Source organism: Felis catus, chromosome D4 (genome assembly GCF_018350175.1).
Source record: "Felis catus isolate Fca126 chromosome D4, F.catus_Fca126_mat1.0, whole genome shotgun sequence".
Taxonomy (NCBI): Eukaryota; Metazoa; Chordata; class Mammalia; order Carnivora; family Felidae; genus Felis; species Felis catus.
In genome coordinates this window covers 93,475,028-93,490,717 of record NC_058380.1, presented here as the reverse complement: position 1 = coordinate 93,490,717, position 15,690 = coordinate 93,475,028, and the positions used below count along the sequence as shown (strand labels likewise).

The 15,690-nt window shown below is 64.6% G+C and overlaps 1 protein-coding gene across 4 annotated transcripts in view; it reads left to right on the top strand.

Moving 5' to 3' along the window:
• Nucleotides 1-2,039: 2,039 nt before the first annotated feature.
• Nucleotides 2,040-15,690, top strand: part of OLFM1 (olfactomedin 1) — a 37,257-nt gene continuing 23,606 nt past the window's right edge. For 2 of the 4 annotated variants that reach the window (XM_045042966.1, XR_006588685.1), the window contains exon 1: nt 2,040-2,517. In XM_045042966.1, the coding sequence (XP_044898901.1) occupies nt 2,077-2,517 (441 nt within the window). In that variant the 5' untranslated portion in view covers nt 2,040-2,076. Of the gene's footprint in view, nt 2,518-14,055; nt 14,271-15,690 lie in introns of those variants that run through there. The other 2 variants (XM_003996031.6, XM_023242949.2) reach the window with 2 other exon arrangements.

The following is a 15,690-nucleotide window of genomic DNA, read 5'->3' as shown; positions in this document are numbered from 1 at the left end:
CTGGACCAACTGAGCCACCCAGGCGCTCCCCCCTCCCTTTGAAAAGCCGATTAATATGCCGGCACCCAATATACTACCTTGTTGATCCACCCTCTGTCGCTGAGTTGTTTCCATTTCTTGGCCATTGTGCACAATGCTGTGGTGAGCTTGGGTGTAGACATATCTGTTCCAGACTCAGCTTTCCATCCCTTTGAGCACACCCCATGGTGGACTTGCTGGGTCATTAGAGTTGTGTAGTTTTGAAAATAAAAACAATTCCTGCTCAAGTCAGACCTTAGGTCTCAGTCTACTTGAGGAAATCCACACAGCCTAGCCTCTCTGTTCCACAGGAAGAAAAGCCCCAGGACTGGAGCTCACATCCCTGACCCGCGACCGTGTCCTGAGCCCCTGACCTCTTCCGCACACGAGGACACCGGCAGCAGCCCCAGGGCATTGACACGGAGGTTGAAGGGGACGCTCAGGCAGTACGCCCAGGGCACGGAGGGTGCTGGGTGAACTCTCAGAGCCTCCCCCTAGTCCTTCCGAGTTTACTAAAGGTTGTTTTTTTTTTAATGTTTATTAACTTTTGAGAGGGAGAGAGAGAGAGAGAGAGAGAGAGAGCATGAGCAGGCGAGGGGCAGACAGAGAGGGAGACACAGAATCCGAAGCAGGCTCCAGGCTCTGAGCTGTCAGCACAGAGCCCGACACGGGGCTCGAACCCACAAACCGTGAGATCATGACCTGAGCCGAAGTCAGACGCTTAACTGACTGCGCTTAGGAGGCCCTGGTACGAGCATCTTTCATTCCCATTCTACAGGAGTGGAAACTGAGCCTCGGAGAGCCTCCCCCTGGAAGGGCCAGGACAAGACACCGGCCCCTCCAGCTCCCCGAGCAGCCTTCTCTCCACCCCCCACCCCTGCAGCCTCTCTCAGCCTTCCAGGGAGCGGAGGGGCCAGGGGCTCACAAACAGCTCGCTTTCACTCTCAGGCCAATGAGAGCCGAAGAGGGGCTGAGAGAACAAAGAGCCCCCAGGGCCTCACCTCGCCTCACATCTTCTCCCAAGGCCACCTCCTCTGGGTACTCGGGCCCACCCTGCCGGACGACCTACCCCAGGAGCTCTCACCAGGGCCCAGGGGGCACAGCCCCTCCCCCACCTTCTCTTCCCAAGGTGCACGAGCCCAGCTCCTGAGCCGGTGCCCACAGGGTGCCTCCTCCGTCAGGGGGCTGCACGGGGACAGGCTGGGAGTCCCCGCTCATCCCTGCTCACCCCTGCTCTGGACCTTGCTGGGTGACACATCAGTTGCCCCCCACCACTGTCCCCCTCTGCGATGTGGGAAGATGGGACCGGACCACTCCCAGCCGCTCTGTATTCTGGGATTCTCGGGCCTGGAGCCTCCTTCACAGAGTTTATTTCCAAAAGGCTGACCACTAAGCAACGGGACAGAGACCAGACAGACGCCTCTAAACTCCTGTGGCCACCTTCACTTCCCAGAAAACAGGTGCCTGGAGACTCTCCTCCACAGAAGGGAGCGTTTAAATGGAAAATGTGGCACCCAGGACCAGCCGCCCTGGTCTGGGACTCGTAAATTCCGCGGGAACACATGTAAAAGGACAAGGAGGAACACAAGGCAGACTCCCGGGGACCCTTACAGCGCGTGTGCCCCCCACTCCCCCGCCCCGCACACAACCGTGAACACAAGGACACGTCCTCACCGCCACACCCAATGGGACAGGGGCCCCAGCACAGGTTCCGTTCCCCTTGCACCCCCACACTGATCACCCCGGGCCGACAGGCCTGAGCCCTGGTCGCCCTGCTTGCAGTCTCTGTCCCCAGCCGGCACTCCCACCCCGGGACATCCTTCCTGGGTCTGAGCGTTGCTCTGTCTCATTAAAAGGTGACCCCCAAGGGCATGTTCAGCTGCCATCTCTGTCCCTCCCGGAGATGTGAAGCCCGCCTGCAGATCCTCCCCCAGCGGCCAGGCCCCCCACCCCCACTCTGCCTTTCCCATCCCAACCCCAGGGGGTCCAGGGCCTCCCGCAGCTGCCGCCAGCCAGGATGGACTCTTCTGTCCGAGTTAAATTTCCCCCGCCTTTTTGATGTCACATCCTGTCCCAGCCTGCTTCCCCGCCGCCGCCCTCCCCACTCCCGCGCGCGAGCGTGGCGCGCGGGTCCCTCTGCGCCACCCGGCCTCCTTCCTCGCAAACTTTTGGCACCCCCCGCCCAGGCGCGCCCGTGCGGGGAGGGGGGTGGGGGGGAGCGCGGGAGGAGGGGCCGCGGAGGGCCGCGCCCCGCCCGCCCGGGGACAGCGGGGACAGCGCGCAGGACGCGCTCGCCATGCAGAGCGGAGGCTCCGGGTGCTGAAGGCGCGGGGCCAGCAGAGCCGGGAGCGCGTCCGCGTCCGCGTCCACGCAGCGCCGGCGCCAGCACCGGGGCTCCTGCATATACCAGGACGGCGGCGGTGGCAGCCAGACATGCAACCGGCCCGGAAGCTCCTCAGCCTCCTCTTCCTCGTCCTGATGGGCACCGAACTCACTCAAGTACGTGCGTCCAACGCCATTTTCCTCCTTGCGAGCGAGGGAGCGCGGCGTCCGCCCAGCGCGGGGCCGGCCAAGTCGGGGAGCGGCTCCCAGCTCCGCGCCCGGGTGGGGAGGGGGCCGGAGCGCCGCGCACCCGGCTGGGAGGGAGGGGTGCAGGCCGACGGAGACCGCCGCCGTGCGCCCCCACCCGCGGAACCCCCAGCGCCGGCCCAGCGCCGCGGGGGGAGGGGGTGCCCCTCTCGCCTAGGACCCCCAGCCTCCCACCGCCCTGAGAAGTTCAGAGGGCGGCATGGTGGCACCCGGGGCGGGGGAGACAGAGCAGGGTGTCCGAGCTCCTGGCATTTCCAGCCCAAGCTCTGAGTCCCACCCCCCACCCCCACCCCCCTACTCTGGAGCCTCCTGTGTCTCTGCCTTTGGGTGTAACGCTGCCCTTGGGGCTCCCCCGAGCAGGGGGTGGCAATTGTGCCTCCGAGGCCAGACCGGGAAGGACAGGCGGCGGGAGCAGGGCTGGGCGCATTGTGCACTCAGTGTGGAGGCTTGGGGGGTTGTGGCCACATGCGCGGCGTGAAGCGTGAGTGCCAAGCGAGGGCCGTGTGCGCGTGTGGGGACCGCTGGGCGTTTGAAGCGGGCTCGCTTGCCCCCCCCCCGAGCAATGTATCAATAGAAAGCCCGTCTCTGGCTGGTATTCTCCATCTTAAAAATCCGTTTCGGAGCTGGCAGGTCTGGGAGGAGGAGAGGGCTGTCTGGGAGCGCTGGAATGGGGGTGTCTCCTTGGCAGCGGGGTGCTGGGAAGACGCTGCCAGCTTCAGGAGCCGGGCTGCTCGGGGGTGACATTAAAATGCCCTTTCGATGGTGCCGCCGTGCCACGCTCGGAGCTGGAGACACTGGCCCTTTGGAGCTGCGGGTCCAGGGGGCGGACGGGGCCGCCAGCACCTTGCCGCAAGCCCCCAGCGGCCCCTGACCCTCCCTCCCTCCCTCCGCCTCCCTCCATCTCAGGAGAAAAGAGGAAACAAAGAGAGAAGAGAGGGCAAGAGGAGGATCACGGAAGAGAAGGCTCTGGAACAGTCTTCCCTTGTTCTGCCTTGAAGCCCTTGCCGGCTCCCTGGCTCTGCCCGGGAGACGCAGCCCCCACCCTGGCGTCGCGAGGGTCCTGTCCCAGCCGCCCTCAGAGACCCCTGCCCCGGTGCCATCGGGCGGTCGGGTCCCCTAGAGAGGTGCCTCGTGGTCTCCGGGAGAGAAGTTTCCTCGGCGGTGGGGAGAGCCTGGCCGAGGCCAGGCTGGTGTAGCATGGACAGTTGCACACGCGCACGCACGTGCACACTCACACAATTACACTCCACAGACGGGAGCACACGTGGGCAGCCAGGCAGGTAGTGAGTAGCGTGTGCCTTATTTAGACGTTTTGGGAGAGAGAATGCTGGTTGTCCGTGGCCCTGGACGTGGCCGCCCCCAGCGCCCTCCGAGCCTTAACGGCCTCCTCGCTTCCAGGCACCCCGAGTCTCCATTCCCAGACCACGCAGGCTTTTCCTCGAGAGGTCTCCTCCCCAGGTCTGTGTAAAGATCCCCTGTTCTTGGAAGAAACTTTCGGTCCGACTTCAGCTGGAAGCTCTGTCTCGGTGGCGAAGGCGTCTGCCCGGCCACGCTGCCGGTTCCGGCCCCCGGGGGGTGTCAGCCAAGCCCTGTGCAGGCACACCTCCTCCTCCTCCTCCTGCTTCCGGGTCCCCTTCAGGACCCAGGCCAGCGCCCCATGACCGCGCCCTCCCCTGGGCCAGCCACGGGGGCTGATGTTTTCTGAGGCTGAGCTGTGGGATGTCTCAAGGGACTGTGTCCCTCGGTGCAGCCAGGAGGCCCGGCCCCTCCCTCCCTGGGAGGTTAGAGAGTCCCCTGTGGGAGGCCGATCGTCCCGTATCCCGGCGGGATCTTAGAACAAAGGCTCAACCAGGTAAGCTCGCTCCCGGTTGTTCCCAGCCTGTGAAGGGTCAGAGAGTGGCCACCAGTAACCTGTGAGGCGGGGAGTGGAGTGGGGAGCAGGTGTGGGCCGGGGCTGGGCTGCGGTCAGTCTGAGAACTACTGGCACAACCATGCTCCGAAGTCTTGCTCTCTTGATCCCAAAGTAATCCAGCCCTAGGCAGCCAGGTGTCATGAGCAAAGCCAAGTGCACTCGTCAGTGGCCGAGATAAGCAAACAGAGGGCGGGCCGAGCACCGGCGGCTGAGCCGCGAGGTGTCTGTCTCCCCCCCACACCCCCCCTCCGTTTCTCTCCCACTTTCTGTAAGTGGCCCCCATGGCCACACACACCCCCCTTCGAGGCCTTTCCAGGGACGTGCCCACAGGGCTCCAGGGCCGCTGCGTTCGCGGGTTAGCCCGCGTTGAAGCGGGAGCGAGTCAGGAACGTGGGGCTGGTACCCGCGCTGCTTGAAGGGTGCTCGCGGCCGGGCGGGGGAGAGGAGCGCGTGGCCGAGTCACCTGTTTTCCCGACAGTTCACGGATGATGAGCCGCGCCACCGAGTGCCAACCAGTGACGGACGGCCTACTACGTGCCAGGCCAGTGGGTCCAGGTGAAGCTTGTCCTCAGACAGACAGGCCTTTCTTGGCCTTATTCCGTGATTTCCAAAGAAAGGCTGGTGCTTCGTGCTTCCTGGGAAGGATTTTGGGAGTGTCCCAGCGGGGCACGGGGGAGCCGCCCCCTCCCTCTTGGGGGAGTCAGGCTGTGGGGCCTCCTGGGCTCCAGGCCTACCTGGTCCACCGATAGAAGCATGCTGCCTGCATATGAAGGTGTGAAATGAGTGGGGGCTCTGTAGCAACAACCTTGACCCCAGCTGCCCGCGCTCATACCCCAATCCCACCAGGCGCCATCGAGGTGACCTTGAGGGAAGCTCTTAACCTCTCAGCCTGCACGTCCGCCTTTTCGTAACCGGATGACTCTGGAAGAGGTGGCCTCACACAGACCCTGTCCTGCTCGGCCGCTAACTCGCCCTCCCCGTCTCGTGCTGTTCTCGGACGCCAGCTGGTCGGGTTTAGCGCAGTCAGACCTGGGCTCAGGGCGCGGATACGTCCGAGCCCTGTGGTCTGGCATCTGGGCCGACAGGCTTGGTGGGTCCCGAGGCTTTGCAAGGGGCAGGAGACCGTGTGGGCCCAGGGCTCTGGCGTCGGAGCAGGGCTGAGCGTCGGGGAAGGTGGCGGCATCGGTCCTGAGGCTGCTCGAGCGTCTGGCCGTGAGCAGGCAGGGAGGGGGGCGGAGGGGCTACACGGAGGCCGGCCAAGGCAGGAGGGAGGGTGTGTGGAGGAATGGGATTTGTTGCAACAGAGACGCAGAGCTTCTGTTGTTACCGCGGGCCCCAGGCCGGGCTTGGCCTTTCTTAAGGACGTGAGCCCCCCACGCGCACAGCCGTGACGGCCTTCCGGCCCTGAACAATGAGCAGGCACAATGTGGCCTGCTGTCGCTGTGGCTGGCACGGCCGGGCCGGGAGCCGGAGCCCAGATGAGAGCAAACCCCGGCCCCCTTTGGGGAGGGGTGGGGGTGCTGTGGACGGACAGGGCGGGTGTCACAGAGCAGCTGGCGTGGGGGTTAGCCCCCAGAATCCCACCGGGACCCATCACTTCAAATCCGTCCTCTCCTCCTGAGATCCCGCCGGTCCCGCTGTAGAAAACCCAGCCCGCTCCCTGAGCCGATGTAACTAGACTACAACAGCCCCGTTGTGCGGCCTGCTCTAGACTAACCTTGGGCCGACGACCCCACTCACCTGGACTCCCCCACGGGTGCCCTGGACGCTGGAGTGCGAGCAGAGGCGGGGTGGGGGTTCGGGAGCACCGGGGTCCCGTCCCAAACCGGTCAGTTCACGACACACGTCATGTAAGGCGGCCGGCGGGTTGGTAGGCCACCGGAGAGGAGCCCTCCGGATTCCCAAGTGGCCGCCTTCCGGGCAGGAGGGCGCCGTGACACCCGGGGGGGGGCGGTGGGGGCATCAAGCTGTAGATCGTCCTCGCTGATGGCTGCTTCAAGTCCGAAAGCAATGTGCTCCTCCCCGCGCTGACTTCAGCCTTCCCCGATAAAAAGAAAGGTAATTTTCTGCCTTGGGTTGTGTTTATTACTAAAGTTATCAGGCCCTGTAATCAGTATTAACATCACCGTGTAAAGTGATACAAAACTAATTACAAGCTAAACTGAATTAGACGCATATGGCAACCGTGAGCCGGGCTGACAGGGACAGGAACCGATTTTCGGCGGTGGAAAAAAGCACCGAGGATGCCCTGCGTACCCCGAAGCCGGCAGCCTGAGGGTCCTTGCCACGGCAGGGCCACTTCCGCTGGCCAGTGCGGCTCCCGCTGGGGCTGAGGGAGGGGGCAGCAGGTGGGACCCGAAAACACCCGTCCCTTCACCTCTCGGGCGACCCCCCACACACACACACACGAGGAACAGGGGCTGACACCAGCAAGGGGGCTGACACCACGCTGCCCGCCAGGAGCGTCGCCTGGAACAGGAGGCGGCGAGGCCAGCAGCCCCGTGCCGTATCCCCACCCTCAGAGTTAGGAAACCGAGGCTGGGGGAGATGACGCAGCCCGCCTGGCGGCCCAGCGTGTAAGTGACAGACCCCTCCGTGTGCTCCCAGGTCCGTCTGACGCCTGAGACACCCGAGCTCGTGTTTCTGTTAAGACGGAGTGAACACATGAACCGCGGAGGGGAGGCTCGGTGCCACAGAGCAGCCAGCAGGGAGGCGCCTGGGGCCGACGCTCCAGACCCCCGAGCTTCGCGGGGCGCCCCTGGGCAGCCCGTCGACTCCCGCGTCTCCCGCGGCGGGGCCCCGTGCGCTGCCTGCTCCCACCTGCCAGCTCGGCTTTTAGAAGGGGGGGCAGCAGGGCACGGGAGCGTCTGGTATGACCCTGACCTTGCGGAGCCCTTCCCACCGCGAAGGGTGGGTGGCCTCAAACAAGTCCCCGTGTCCACCCGCCAGGCGTTGGAGAGTGCACACTCTCAGGAACAAAATGGGGGTCCGGGAGGGAGCTCTACGTCTGCTTGATGGCTGAGCCCAGGAAGTGGGCAGGGACACACACACACACACACACACACACACACACACACACACTTAGCTCCGTGCGGCTCTGGGCTTGATTCAGACAGCGCTGGGGAGGAGGGACCAGGCCCCGCTCGGGGTCTTCTGGCAAACGCAGCTCCCCCTTCCTCTGTGCCCAGGTTCCATCCTGGGACACCTGCCAAGTGACTGGGGTGAAGCTGCCGTCTTAGCTCTCGGGCAGTGTTGGAAGACGCGAGCTTTCCAACCCGCTTGCTCTGATCCTGGCCACAGGGGTTTGGCCTGTGTGCTCCTTGTGCGTGGTTTAACGACATCTACAATCTGGCGGCCAGGAGGAGAGTGGGTGGCCGCACCGAGGCGCATCTCCTGGCTCCGTCCCCATTCAGATGTGCGGGGCGTGGCGCTCACAGAGAGCGTCTCGCTCCGGTCCTGCGGGTTTAGGGAGCGGGCGCGACGCCCTCCGGGAGCTTGGACTTCACGGCAGTGACTCCTCCAGTGTGCAAAATGGCTCTCATGGGTGGTTCCGGAAGGACACGAAGTTACTCCCTCTGGCTCTCAGTGATGGTTTGGGTGTCTGAGGGTCGGAGAGGAAGCCGAGGTATATTTATAAATATTATCAGTAGCGGACTCAGCACCCCAGGGTGTTGGTGCTAAATCTGACAGCGAACAAGGTCCCGGAGAAGAAACAGAGGCAGGCTTTCAGAAACAATCCGCGGCTCTCAGACGTGAGTCCCCGAGCGCCGGCCGCACCAGGTGCAGGAAAGTTCCCGTTCCCTGCCTAGGGGCAGAGTCAGGCGCGATCGAGCGGGGACGTGGCATCCAGGTACTCGATTTCTCCAGACACGACACCTCCCTTTGGTAGAGCTGGCTGGGAAGGTTTCTGAGGCGGAGGCCCCCCCCCCCCATCAGGCAGAGTTCTAATCTGTTGGAGGCGGGGCTGGGGGCGGAGCGTGTGCTCTGGGAGGGAGGGGCATCGGGCAGCACCCTGGTCCTGCAGACCTGGCCTTCTGAGCCATGTTGGAATCCGTGAACCCGTGTCCGGATCAATGACTTAAATTCAGCAGAAACCAGACTGCTCTCCTCAGTCAGTTATGGTGACTTCCCTTAATGGGCGAAAGGAAGCAGTAATGTCTAGGGGGCCCCCAAAACCCACGAGCTCAGCTCAGAGGGTGACCTGCCTGCAGGGCCGTCCCTTCCAGGGTCTCCAAAGCGCCACTCCCAGAAGCGGACCCCGTTTCCGTTGGGCGACTGAGAGGACACGTGGCCGTGGCCTCCCGGTCTGGATGCAAGCCAGTCTGAGGCAACGTTTATGAAAGCAGCATGGAACTTTCCAGAGGAGGAGCAGAGGGTGTGGGGGGCTGCGGGGAGGGGCCACAAACGGTCAGCTCTCTGAAGGACAAAGAATCGGGACTGAGGGCTAGAAGGGGGCGTCGTGGCTGAGGGAAGAAGCGGCCCTGGTGACAGCTGCGGGTCACAGAGCACTGTCCCATGGGGAAGTGGCTGCTCTTTCCCGGGGGGTTGGAATAGACACCGTGAGTCCCAGCTCCGCAGGACCTCGAGCCCACTTGCATGGACGGCGGAAGGAAGGGACCCGGGAGGAGGCTTCGCAGCAGGATGGGTCAGCTCTCTGCTCTGCAGCCGGGCTAACAAACGTCCCAAGGTGCCCGGCTCCAGACCGGACCTTTCGCTGTTGCAGAAATGTTCTTCCCCAGCAGGAGAGTGATGGAAAGGGTGCACACAGGATGAGGGAGCAGAGTAGCCCCACGTGGCCCCCCTAACCCTCTCCCATTTCTGTCTGCCCTGCCTCTCTCCTCCACCCTGGCTATGTGCGGATAGCTTCAGAAAAATATGCATGCTTCTTCAAAAGACTTTATCTATTGGGGCGCCTGGGGGGCTCCGTCGGTTGAGCGTCCGACTTTGGCTCAGGTCATGATCTCACGGTCGGTGATTTCGAGCCCCGAGTCAGGCTCTGTGCCGACAGCTCCGAGCCTGGAGCCCGCTTCCGATTCAGTGTCTCCCTCTCTCTCTGCCCCTCCCCTGCTCATGCTCTGTTTCTCGAGAATAAATAAACATTTAAAAAACATTTTTTTTTAAATGTTTATTTATTTTGAGCTAGAGCAAGTGCCAGCTGGGGAAGGGCAGAGAGAGAGACAGAGGGAAAGAGAATCCCAAGCAGGCTCCTCGCTGTGCAGAGCCCGACACGGGGGCTCGATCCCACGAACCGTGAGATCTTGACCTGAGCCAAAACCAGGAGTCCACCATTTAACTGAGCCACCCAGGCGCCCTGGGAAAATGCGCATGCTTTTCCACAGCAAAAGGGCATCCAAACTTTGCTCTTTGGGGCTGTCCCTTTGCCAAGGCCCAGACCTGAGCGAGTCCCTACTCTGGGGACCTGTGCTCTGTCTGCAGAACGGAGATGCGCCGACGTCGTGCCTCCTTGCGGGCCACAAGCCGGGAGGCAGGACCTCCCAGGGCTGGACCATACCACGAGCGGCAAATGCCTGCTGTCATAAGCTGCCAGTCGGCAGTGTTTTGTCATAGCGGCCGGAGCAGACGGACCCCGTGACGTCTGACAGGCAGAGGTGTGCCACGTTTTTCAGCTTGGTCCTGGGGACGGCCGGCTCCCCACATGACCTTGAAGGTCTTGCCGTCTTCCCGAGCCTGACGCGGCAAGAGCATCGCCCATGGGCGGCCGCGAGGATCAAGGGACATGATGCAGCTGGCGTGAGGGCGTCTGGGGCACAGCACCTGCTCAGTTAGTGTTACGGTGGCTATTGAGAGTGGTGAGCGTAAGTGAGCCCTTGCTTCCAGGAAGCCGTGTGGAAATTGGGATTTAAATTCCTCCTCAGGAACATTTGGGGTTGGCCGACGCCAAGGATCCTTTAATCCAAATGCCTCACTCTTCAACAATGCACAGTTTGCTTTCGGAAATACTGTGTGGCCTCTTAAATCAAATTACACTTGCTCAAGGCTTCTCGGATGACCCTTTCAAATGCATTAAAAGCAAGAGTCTCTCCTACTGACTCATGGATTCCAGTCCCTGGAGAGGACTTTGGTTTGGGATTAGAGGAGTCAGAAGTGACTTAACCTCCAACGTCCAGCTTGTCAGAGCAGCAGTGCAGGGAAGGGCATAGGGGTGCAGGGCAGGGCGGCAGGGGTGCAGGGCAGGGTGGAAGGGGTGCAGGACAGGGCATAGGGGTACAGGGCAGGGCACAGGGGTACAGGGCAGGGCATAGGGGTGTAGGAAAGGGCAGGGCATCAGTGGTGCAGGGTGGCAGGGGTGCAGGGCATGGCAGCAGGGGTGCAGGGCAGGGAGGCAGGGCAGGGTGGAAGGGGTGCAGGGTAGGGCATAGGGGTGCAGGGCAACAGGGCTGTAGGGCAGGGCATGGGGTGTAGGGCAGGGCAGGGCCTCAATGGTGCAGGACAGGGCAGCAGGGGTGCAGGGCAGGGCGGCAGGGGTGCAGGCTCACTGTGGGTCAGGAGCAGGGCTATACCCACCACACACCCCTGTTCTGTCTACACACGCCCTCTGGGAGGGAGGGATGTGAATGGTGCCTCTGTTTGCGCCTTTATAAACACAGAAAGGGATGCAGAGGTGGTGAGGAGGGACTGACAGGCGTCAGGCTGGGTGCGAGCCAGCTGTCGCCCCAAGTCCCGCTCAAATTCTCTGACCTCCAGGGTCGGCTCGGCTCCTAGGCAGCTGTAGCACTTCCGAGGCACCGTCCACAGTTGGCAAACCCCGTGGGAGTCACCCAGAGCCCGATGTTTACAAAGACGGCCTCCCAGCCACGCCTCAGGGGACGCCACAAACGCTCCCAGCTCCCCAGCATGGCTGCAGGGCTCACGTCCCCAGGCCGGCCCCCAGTGCCCGTGCGCGGAGAGTCGAGGAGGGTCGAGGGTCAGAGGGGGTCCCGGGCGGGTGGAGCCGAAGCAGCTTGTGGGTCCCGGGGTCCTCCTGCCCCCCGAGCTCCCCGGAGCAGCGTCGGCCCCGTCGTCGCAAACTAGCTGGTCTTGGGTTTCTCAGTTGAGGAGCCCGACGGACGTGGTGCCCTTCAAACTTCCTTCGTTTCCTGTTTTTAATTCTTTCTATCTGCCCATCTGGACCCTCAACCTCCTCGAATGGGGCTCTGGGTGGGGGGGATTACTTTCGTGTCCAGCAATACCTTCTGAGCACTTGTGCATCCTTATCAACAGCAGCAGCTGTCACGAGGGGCGGCAGGGGTCCCCGGGGGCACGAGTCCCAGCCCTGCCGTGCACTTGAGCCCTGGTCACTCAGCGGAGGGGCCTCCCGAGTGCGTGCTGTCTCCTGCCAAGCGGGGTGACCGGGAAAGGCACCGTTACCGGGCGCCAAACCCGCTCCCGCACTAACGCGCTCCCGTCTTCACGGTACCCCGGAGAGAGAGGTTACTGTTACTGTTAGCGAGCCCGTTTCCTAGATAGGCAAACTGAGGCACAGCAGGCCCAACCCCTCGGCCGGGGTCTCACAGCTGGTGGCAGAGCCAGGGCTCAAACCCAGGCCGCCTGCCCTGAGTCTGCGTTCTCCGTGCTGAGCGGCTCGTCCGAGACGCCTCTCTCTGGCAGCGGCGTGTTGGCCACTAATAATAAGAGAGTTTTCATTCACGCTCGGTGCCCGGCCATGGCGAGTGTCCAGGAATCGGCTCCCGTGTTGGTGTCGCTCCTGTCCCGGGCTGCACGGCAGGCTGTATCCAAGCCCTTGCCGCTTCTAGATGCACGGCCCGAGAGTTCTGTAGACTGGGTTGGGCTCGACTGGAGATTCTTTCCGCCAAGGAAGCGGCCACTGCCCGCAGTGGGATTTGAGCGTGAGTGATCTGGGCCAGCGTGGCTCGCGGCCCTGAATCTGCTGGTCACGCGCTGGCAGGGGAAGGAGGCTGAGCTCCGGTAGTCGCGTGAATGCTGCCTCTCGCACCCGGCCTGCGCGTGTGGCCTGGCGTGACCTGCCCGGGCGGGCGGGCTCGCCGCGGAGCCTGCAGTACCGGCTCACACTGGGAGGTGGCGCCCTTCCCCAACGGTTGGAACCGGCCACCTGCACTCCCTGGTGCCCCTGGGGAAAACAAATCAGGAAACCCTTCGTTGGGGTCTCACACCGGACACCCGACACTCGGGCCAGGACCATCCTGGCTGTCATCGTCCCCTCTCCCAAAGGGCATGAAACAGAGACAGACGCCCTGGGAAGGTGGTGTGCATCTTCGGTGGCCCCCGGGAAGGCCGGATCCTTCCAATCCCGGTTCAGGAAGGGAGATTTATTTTCACCCAGGCAGAAAAGAGTGTGGTGAGTGATCTGGGGGATGCTTCCCAAACTTCCGGGACCCCTAGTGGGAGGGACTGAGGACGGACGGAAACTTCATCCCCTAAAGGCTCCTGCAAATGCTAAAGCCGCGTTCAGGTGTCGACCCAGTCAGCCCCGTGCCTCGGAGACGTGCGCGTGTCCTGCCGTGATGCCGCAGAGGGCTGGGGACTTAAGCCAGGCTGCCCTGACCCTCCACTTGGGCCCCAGGACTCAGGCTCCTCTCTTGCCCCCAACCACACACCCCAAGGCCCCGCCCAGCTCCACACTCCTCATGGGCCGGGCACCTTCAGCTCTCCTGCCCAGATGCCTGAGCCCAAACCTAAACGCAGCTCCTGCCCTGCCCTCGGACCCCTCCCACCCCAACCCAGGGGCCCACACTGGTGGGTGCTGCACCTGCCAGGAGGCTCCTTTCCTCCCAGAGGCCTTAGAGCACCTGCCCCACCCCCCACCCCCCCATCCCCGGGGATTCCAGAAAGCCTTCCCCTTTCCACCCTTTTCCTCGCCCCTCCCCTCCCCGCGCTGGGGCTGGAGACCCCTTCCCGGCTGGACTCCAGTGCCGGGGCGGCAGGGTTGGCGGGGAGAGTGGAGCCTCCACCCCCCAAGTACGTCCAGGGCAGCGAGGGCGAGGGCTGAGCGCGCGATGGGGTGGCCAGGGGGGTCCCAAAGGGGTGCCCAGGCCTCGCTCAGTCCGTCTGGCCGCCGGGAGGGAGCAGCGGCGCCACCAGTCTGGACGCTAAGGCCGCCGCGATTTTAGGACTTGGGGGCTGTGGTCGGCTCTCCTCCCTGAACACCCATCTCAACCCCTTGGCGACTGGGGTTTGCAGGCCTCGCTGCCAGCAGCCAGGGGGCGGCGGGGAGCCGGAGCGGAGAGGAAAAATCCACCCATTTCCTGGGCAGATTGCGTCGGCCGCCGCCCGGCCGTGTCCCCGCCTCCCGGCCGCGGCCCCCGCGCGCAGCCCGCGCGGCGCTCAGAGCCCGAGCCGGAGCCGGAGCCCGAGCCGGCGGCGAGGCGCGGAGCGCGGAGGGGCGGCGGCACCGCGGACACCGGGCAGCGGGCAGCGGCCACCGTCCCCGGCGCCCGGGGCGGCGCAGCCATGGCCGGGGCGCGCGGGGCGGCGGCGGCGGGCGGGCGGCGGCGGCGGGCCGAAGGGGCGCGGGGACTCGGCCGGGCGCCCCTGCCCGCCGCGGTGCCCGCCGCCTGAAGGCTGCCCGGGGGCGCGGAGCCGGCGCCGGCGCGCGCGGGCGCAGGAGGCGACTCGAGGCGCGATGTCGGTGCCGCTGCTCAAGATCGGGGTTGTGCTGAGCACCATGGCCATGATCACCAACTGGATGTCCCAGACGCTGCCCTCGCTGGTGGGCCTCAACACCACCAAGCTCTCGGCGGCCAGCGGCGGGACGCTCGACCGCAGCACCGGCGTAAGTCCCCGCCGCCACCCCGCGGGCCCTCCCGCCCGCTCCCTCCGACCCCGACCCCTGGCTGGGCGGCGCCGAGCGGGGGGCGCGGGGGCGTGGGGCCAAGGGCACGGGCAAGGGTCCCCTGCGGCGGCTCCCCCCCACGCCACCGCCGGCGGGGGTGACCGTGCCCCCCGGCGCTTGCCCCGCCGGCCGGCACCCCGCCCCGGTCCCCCAGGGGCGCGCCTCCTTCCTTTGCGGGGGTTTCCTCTCGGGGCAGGGGGCCTCAGGGACTCGGAGGCCTTGAGTCCGCATCAACTAATACTAAGTCCCTCGCGGACAAGGTCAGGAAACTGAGGCAGGGGACTTGGGGACTTGTCCAAGGTCACTCAGCAAGTAAGGGGTGGGGACGCGGTGCTCCGCCCTGTCAGGGCCGGTCCAGCCAGGGCTCGAGCGGAGCCCGCCCTACTTTGTCAAAGCCAGACGGACTGCCCGAGTGGGCCAGCGGCCGTTGGGGGAGCTGGCGGCTGCGAGTCCCCAAGCCAGGTCCCTGACGGTCCCGGCCGTGGTGGCCAGGGAGGGTGCAGTGGCCCTGGGGGGCACTGCCTGTGGAGCTGGCCCCTCCTGTCCCCTCTGCCCCTCTGCCTTGCCTCCCAGGTGGCTTTTCCTCCCTCATCAAGGCCTTGGGGGGGGGAGGGGGCGGGTGGCGAGTGGCCGGGGCGCCTGTGGGCAGGCCTGAGTTGGATGTTGGCTGGAGCCACTGGGAGGCAGGCCGAGCGGGAAGCAGCCCTGAGCGGAGGGAACAGAGGAAGGAAGGACCCCAGGCGGGCCCCTCCTGGTGGGGAATGAAGGGGGGCGGGCAGGAGGCTCCTCTCCCACCTGGTTTGTGCTGCCCTGGGCACAGGTCTCCGTGTGAGCCCCTCCTGAGACCCTTGTCACGTTCACCTGCCGTTTCAAGTGCTTCCAGTGCTCTCATAATGACTTTGCTCCCGGGTCTGGGTCCTAAGCCTCTGGGGTTGGCAATGAATGAAACAAATGTATGACTACTATAGGTTCTCCTCCCGGCCGGGCTAAAAATAGCAGGGAGGTGACCTGAGGCGCCCGGGCAGGCTGCCGGGGAGGGTCTGTGCTCAGGGAGTGTTTTCCCACAGCAGCGTCCACCCTGTGCCCCTGGCGCTCGGGACCCGAGCCGGGCGGCAAGGTGACACCGGCCACACACGGCTCCGGTTCCTTGGTGGGTCCTTGGGCATACCCCGGGACCGAGGCTGGGTGTGAACGCCATGCCGCCAGAAACTTGGTGACATCCACTGAAGGACCGCGCGTGGCAGCCGGGTCGGAAGCCTGGCGCTTCCTCCGGCGGCCTCTGCCGGGGTGCCGGGGACGGTCGGGGCTCGGGGCGTTGCGGCTCTGGGCTGACGGGCGGCTGGATCCCGGGTTCTGCCGC